The 7,419-nt window shown below is 41.2% G+C and overlaps 1 protein-coding gene across 1 annotated transcript; it reads right to left on the minus strand.

Moving 5' to 3' along the window:
• Positions 1-3,533: 3,533 nt before the first annotated feature.
• LOC128293822 (uncharacterized) lies at positions 3,534-5,570 on the minus strand. The gene is made up of 3 exons (XM_053029366.1): positions 5,026-5,570; positions 4,465-4,855; positions 3,534-4,415 (listed from the first exon to the last, which is right to left on the minus strand). Exons 1-3 carry the CDS (start codon positions 5,568-5,570, stop codon positions 3,534-3,536), a joined length of 1,818 nt encoding a protein of 605 aa, XP_052885326.1.
• Positions 5,571-7,419: the final 1,849 nt, after the last annotated feature.

The following is a 7,419-nucleotide window of genomic DNA, read 5'->3' on the forward strand; positions in this document are numbered from 1 at the left end:
GTAAGCTCACATCATTCGCTTCTGATACATCTGACCAAGACGAATGGCCCTTAGCCTCTTTTCCTCAATCAAGTTCAACTGATCATATCGCGATTGTATCCATTCAGCCTCATCCAACTTTATCTCTGACAAGACTCGGAGAGACAGTATTTCTACTTCAATGGGTAACACTGCTTCCATCCCTAAACCAACGAGAAAGGAGTTGCCCCAGTAGAGGTTCTGACGGACGTTCGATAGGCTAAGAGTGCAAATGGTAATTTCTCATGTCAATCTCTGTATGTTTCAGTCATTTTCCCCACTATCTTCTTGATGTTTTTGTTAGCAGCTTCTACTGCCCCATTCATCTTTGGGGGATATGGAGATGAATTATGATGCTTAATCTTGAACTGACTGCAAACTTCTGCTATCGTTCTGTTGTTCAAGTTCAATGCATTGTCTGATATGATCCTTTTAGGCATCCCATACCGACAAATGATCTCTTTCTTCAAGAATCGACTCACAACTGACTTAGTAACATTCGCATAAGAAGCAGTCTCTACCCACTTCGTAAAGTAATCAATGACCACAAAGATAAAACGATGCCCATTTGAAGCTTTTGGTGATATTGGCCCAATGACATCCATGCCCCACATGGAAAAAGGCCATGGAAAAGTCATAACATGTAGAGGTGAAGGTGGTACAAGAATCTTGTCTCCATAAATCTGAAATTTATGGCATTTCTTAGCGTAGTTGATACAAACCCCTTCCATAGTAGACCAATAATATCCAAACCTCATGATTTATCTAGCCATCGTGAAGCCATTAGCGTGCGTCCCACAAACACCCTCATGAACTTCTTCCAAGATTACCTCAGCTTCCACGGCATCAACACATCTCAACAGTACTTGGTCCTTTCTTCTTTTGTACAAGATGTCCCCATCCAAAAGGTAGTCGTAGGCTAATCTCCTTAAAGTTCTCTTATCATTTTTAGTTGCCTGTTCTAGGTATTTACAATCTCTCACATATCACAATATATCCTGATACCAAGGGTTATCATCCTTTTCTTCTTCCTCAATGTTACAACAGTGAGCTGGAGCCTCAAAGATACTCATCTGTATGGGTCTCATCTCTTCCTCTTTATTTGCTTTAATTATTGAAGCCAAGGTTGCTAGAGCATCTGCCATCTGGTTTTCGTCTCGTGGGATATAATTGAAGGTAATGTCATCGAATTCCTCAAGTAACCCCAAAATTACCATTTAATAATTGATCAATTTAGGATCCCTTGTCTCCCATTCACCTCTAAGCTGGTAAATTTCCAACGCAGAGTCTCCATATACTTCCAAGGTTCTTATTCCTCGTTCTATCGCTACTTGAATCCCCATGATGCATGCTTCATACTCAGCCATATTGTTCGTACAGTCAAAATCCAATTTACATGTGAATGGATAATGATCCCCATTTGGAGATAACAAGACTGCCCCAATTCCATTTCCTACCGCATTGGATGACCCGTCAAAGTTCATCTTTCATGGACGTTCTCCAATAGTTGCCACATACAACAATTCCTCATTAGGGAAATCAAAGTTTAATGGCTCATAATCTTCTAGAGCTCTGCTTGCCAGAAATTCTACTATCACACTCCTTTTTATAGCCTTTTGACTCACATAGACTATGTCAAATTCTGAAAGCAATATTTGCCACCTTGCCATTCTTCCATTTAGTGCTGTTGACTCCATCATATACTTTAATGGATCAAGTTTTGAAATTAACCAAGTTGTATGATATAACATATATTGCCTCAACCTTCAAGTTGTCCAGATTAAAGCACAACATAATTTCTCAATTGGCGAATATCTCATCTCACACTCTGTGAATTTCTTGCTGAGGTAGTATGTTGCCTTCTCTTTTCTTCCCGATTCGTCATGCACACATCCCATAGAATTATTAAACACTAATAAGTATAGAATTAATGGTTTATCCGTACTAGGTGGGGATAGTACTGGAGCGTTTGGCAAGTATTGCTTGACTTTGTCAAAGGCATTCTGGCATTCCTCATTCCAAGTACCTTGGTTGCGTTTTCTAAGGAGGCAAAATATAGGATCACATTTCTCAGTTAATTGTGAAATAGATCGAGCAATATAATTCAACTTTCCAAGAAAACCCCGAACTTCCTTTTGAGTATGTGGTGGAGGAAAATCTCGTATGCCTCTAACTTTATCTGAGTCAACTTCTATTCCCTTTTCACTGACCACAAAGCCTAATAACTTCCCTGACCTAGTTCTAAAAGTGCACTTTGCTGGATTATGTTTTAACTGAAACTTCCGTAATCTCAGGAACAGCTTCCTCAGAACTTCAATATGTTCCTCCTCCGTTCGAGATTTGGAAATCATATCATCAACATACACCTCAATTTCTTTATGCATCATATCATGGAATAAGTTCACCATAGCCCTTTGGTATGTTACCCCTGCATTCTTCAATCCAAACGGCATTACTTTGTAACAAAAGGTGCCCCACAATGTTATGAAAGTGGTTTTATCCATGTCTTTCGGATGCATCTTGATCCGGTTGTACCCCGAGAAACCATCCATGAAGGAGAACAACGAATACCCCGCTGTGTTGTCTACCAAAGTGTCTATGTGTGGCAGAGGGAAATTATCTTTTGGGCTAGCTTTGTTCAGATCTCTGTAATCAACGCACATTCGTACCTTCGCATCCTTCTTAGGGACTGGTACAATGTTAGCTACCCATTAAGAATACTTCACCTCTTGTAAGAATCCTGCATCGAATTGTTTCTTGACTTCGTCCTTTATCTTCAATATGATATCTGGTCTCATTCTTTGCAACTTCTATTAGATTGGTTTACAATCCTATCTTATTGGAAGACGATGCACCACAATATCAGTATTTAACCCTGGCATATCTTGATAGGACCATGCGAAGATATCCTTGAACTCACGTAGCAACTCAATCAGTCCTTGCTTTGTGTCTTCAGCAATATGAGTGCCGATTTTCACCTCTTTCCCTTCCTCTAGGGCTACATTCTCTATTGCCTCTTTCTCATGGGGCGTAATTTGTTTTTCCTCCTGTTTTACCATCCTCAACAAATTCGGAGACACATCACAATCCTGGACATCTTCAAAATCCTGAGATTCCTCTAAACACATGTCTTGCTTGCGAGAGAAATCAGGATTTGTATTATTAGTGCTCATGTCATTGATATCTAGGGACCTGTGAAGTATAAAGAATATACAAAGAAAGAATGAATTTAAGAATGACTATTTATGTGCTATGAATGAAAGAATAAGAATTGCAAAAGTTTAACGAAATATTGGTTGATAAAAATGAAACAATACTCGTTGATAAAAGTTATGTTTTATTAAAAAAATAATAGATGATCGTAAGCCCATCCCACAAATGTAATCCTATTACTCCTAGGCCCTAGAGTAACAAGAATGTTTTGAAAATTACTCTGAAAAATTCCTAAAGACTACAGGAAGTTCCTCCGCAGTCGAATTGTTTAGAGAGCTTCCCGATTCGTAAGGGCGAATGCCCTAAAGGTTTCCTTGGTCCAATTCGTCATCATGTATGGCGTTAATCTGATGACTTTCTTCTATAAGTAACCCTCCTGATATAAAGGCTTGGGATATTGGAGGGAATGTCATCGGCTCCCACTCCACTTCTTTTCCATTAAGGCGCGTCCTTCTTCCCTCTTGGCGCTTCTCAACTTCCTTCCTACTTTTCTTATAGTCTGGCTTAAAGCCTAGACCAGAGCGATCTTTCTTCTCTTTCAGTTCTGGGATTTGAGTCCCTCCTTGTAGGTATTTTTCTAACCCTCTTCCTGGTAAGGCTCCCTTTCCCACCATCATTTGTAGAGCAATCCTCATGGCTCTTGCTATCTTTGGCACCGGTGGCTCACTCCCTTCTGAAATGAAGGTTGCATTCACAAATTCTAAAGAGCGAAAGGAACACTCAATAAACTCTTTGTTTGTCTCGACATAAGGGGCCTTTCTAGTGACTGTGGCTATAATGTCCTCCTCTGTATTGATGGTTACTAACCGTCTATTCGTCACTAACTTTAATTTTTGGTGCAATAATGAAGGCACCGCTCCCGCTAAGTGTATCCATGGCCTCCCTAATAAGCCATTGTAGGAGGGCTTGATATCCATCACCAAGATGTCTACTTCGTATATACTCAGCCCAATTTCCAAAGGGATGTCAATCCTTCCTATCACCTTCCTTTCTGTACCATCGAAGGCTCTTACCACATTTTGACATGTCTTCATGTGAGAACCGTCAATGGGTAATATGTTCAATGTAGACAACAGTAGAACATTCAAAGCCGATCCATTATCGACGAACACGCTTGGGAGTGTGTACCCCTTGCATCGAGTGGTGATGTGCAAGGCCTTTGTTGACCCCCTGCCCCCTACCCCCTGGTGGGATTTCATCATCATTAAAGTAGATGAAATTATCCGCACTTACGTTATTCACCAACCGGTCCATCTTGTTAACAGATATGTCATGGGTGACATAGGTTTCGTTGAGCACCCTTAGCAATGCATTCCGATGCACCTCAGAACTCAGAAGTAGAACCAATACTGATATGCGAGCCGGCTGCCTACGCAACTGCTTAACCATACTATACTCGCTATGGTTAAGGAACTTCAGAAATTCCTTAGCCTCCACATCTTTTACTGGATCCTTAACAGGTAATTCAACCACTTTCTCCTTCTCCGCACTAACATTCTTTGATTTTGTGGGCTCCTCTCTGACGCTCACCGTATCATACCGCTTCCCACTCTGTGTGTGGGAACCCTCAACTTGTACATCTTTAGACGTACTGGCTATATTCTCCTCCTCCGGCACTGTCACACTTCATTCATAACTCCATGGTACCCTCTTGCTATCTTTATAAGGAAAAGGCGTAGGCTTATGCATAATGACCTTAGGTACCGTTTGTGACCCTACTTCATTATTCCTCAGTAGGGAAATAATAATCCTTGGCCGGCTAGTTCCTTTCTGTTCATTCTCCAGCACACATACTTGTTTTTCGCAAGAGCTACCTTCAAGAATTTGTAGCTCTTTGTTGTCCATAAAGCCCTGCACCAAGGCTTTGAATTTTTCACAATCTTGAACTTCATGACCTTCTTTCTCATGGAACTCACCATAGTTCCTTGTTTCTCTTCTCTCATTTTAGAGGTTAACATACCTCTCGTCACCATCTCCTCCCAAATCACCTTCATAGGCATCATCACCTTTATAGGCATCCTCACCTCAGCAACATCTTTCTTTATTCCTCTCTCACTGGCTTCGCTAATGGCATTCACTCCTTGATCGCTATGATTTGGCAATGAATTTTCAGTGTTAGGGGTATTGTTGAACTTCACTACCCCCATCTTAATAAGCCTCTCTACGGCCTTCTTAAAACTGGTACAGTTTTTGATCAAAAGCCCCGGTATTCCAGCATGATATTCGCATCTGGCGTTTGCGTCATACCATTTGGGATATGAGGGCTGTAGTGGTTTCAAGTGAAAAGAAGAAATAGCATGTGCATCGTATAAGCTTTGATAAAGCTTACGATATGTCATGGGGATAGGTGTGAACTGCATCCTTTCAGAATTCTGCCTTGTACCCGATTCCTTCGTTTCAGAACTTTGTTGCTCATCCGCAGCTGTTTCAGGTTGGCCAATTGTGATTGCCTTTGTATTGAAGGTGCTTGTGTTATTCACTTCACTATCCTTTCTCCTTGGGGCCAATCTTTTGGTTGCTTACCCTTCAATTTTGCCATCCCTTATAGTATTCTCGATCATTTCACCTGCCATGACTATATCCGCGAAGCTTTTAGTGGTGCTCCCAATCATGTGAGTGATGAATGGAGCCTTTAGAGTGTTGATGAACAACATGGTAGTCTCCTTTTCCAACAACGGTGGTTGAACTTGTATTGCAACCTCTCTCCATCTCTGTGCATATTGCCTAAAATTTTCATTAGGCTTTTTCTCCATGTTTTGCAGCGTGATCCTATCCAAGTCATGTCACCACATGATTGTCTTCGCCGCATGAAGGCTCTGCAAGATCCTCCATGAACTTATTCTGTCCTGGCTCAGTTGATTATACCACTTGGCTACTGCTCTAATTAAACTATCTTGGAAACAGTGGATCAACAGTTGATCATTATTCACGTACCCAGTCATCCTCCTACAAAATATCTTAATGTGGGCTTCTGGGCAAGTAGTCCCATTGTACTTCTCAAATTCTGGCATCTTGAATTTGTGAGGAAGCACCAAGTCTGGGACCAAGCTTAGATCTTTGGCATCAACTCTATGATGCCCATCAGCATTCTTTAAAGCTTGAACTTTTCCTCCAACCATTTGCACGTTCTTCTAACTGTCTTGCAGCCTCAGTTCTAAAATCCTCTATTTCAGCCATGTCTAAGTCAGGAATGATAGGATTTGCGGGATTATCACCAAAATTAAATCCTGAACCAGTTGGGAAATTTATGGGGATCCCAGCATCAACCGACCTTTGTTGAGGCCTTATAGAGACAGACGGCCTCCTAGGAAGTGCCTCACTTAGTGTAGGCACATGGGGTGGGGTGAAACTTGGAGGATGATCCTCACCATCCTCACCAGTAATTGTCATGGAAGCCTTTCCCTTATCAGTGGCCCTCAGAAGTTGAGCCATCTTAGCCATCATGTTCTTTTGAGCCTCCAACATTTGCTCCCTCATGTCATTTTGCATATTTTCCAATTGCTCTTGCAATTGGTCTTGCATGTCCTTCTGTAGCTGTTCAAATCTTTGGTCCATATTCTTTGACTTAGCACACGTACCGTAGGGATGTGTGGCACGTACCGTAGGGATGTGTTGCTTCCAGATTTTCTTTCTCTTACTCTCTTTCTCCCTAATAATTTTAACTAATTAGGGTCTTTCTATGAACTTGAATACATATGATGCAATGAGATGCTATGAAATGCCTATGCATGAATGCAAAAAGATGTTGATTCTGATTCAATTTTCATTTTAGAAAACGTTATTTAAGGAACAAAAATCTTTTCATCAACGGATTACAAATACGCTTTCGCACGTAGGCCTAGAGTCTTAACCCTATCTAATAACAATGCTAACTCTCGTCCTCTGTCTGACGATGACTCATACATTATACTCAGCATTCTAGCTTGTACCGCCAAATCCTACAAGTGTTCAGCGACCTCTCGAATCTGAACTAAGGCTTCTCCTATGAGATAATCCCTATTTCCAACTTGATCCTGAAGATGGTGAAGTTCTCCCTTCCACTATTCTTTTCTTGCCTCGAACTGCTCAATCCGTAGCTCACAGTCCTGTAGTGCTACTTCCAGCCTTCTAATATCGTGTTTCATTTCCTCAATCTTATTCAAGCTTGCCATTAACTTGATCGCAGAGTTACGGCTTCGGTGATGATGA

This window comes from Gossypium arboreum, chromosome 6 (genome assembly GCF_025698485.1).
Source record: "Gossypium arboreum isolate Shixiya-1 chromosome 6, ASM2569848v2, whole genome shotgun sequence".
Taxonomy (NCBI): domain Eukaryota; kingdom Viridiplantae; phylum Streptophyta; class Magnoliopsida; order Malvales; family Malvaceae; genus Gossypium; species Gossypium arboreum.

Coding starts and splice junctions, on each gene's coding strand:
- LOC128293822 (XM_053029366.1), bottom strand. CDS start 5,570: ATGACATATCGTAAGCTTTATCAAAGCTTATACGATGCACATGCTATT. Junction 4,856..5,025: donor GTAGCTCTTGCGAAAAACAA/GTATGTGTGCTG, acceptor TTATGAATGAAG/TGTGACAGTGCCGGAGGAGG. Junction 4,416..4,464: donor TGGACCGGTTGGTGAATAAC/GTAAGTGCGGAT, acceptor AAATCCCACCAG/GGGGTAGGGGGCAGGGGGTC.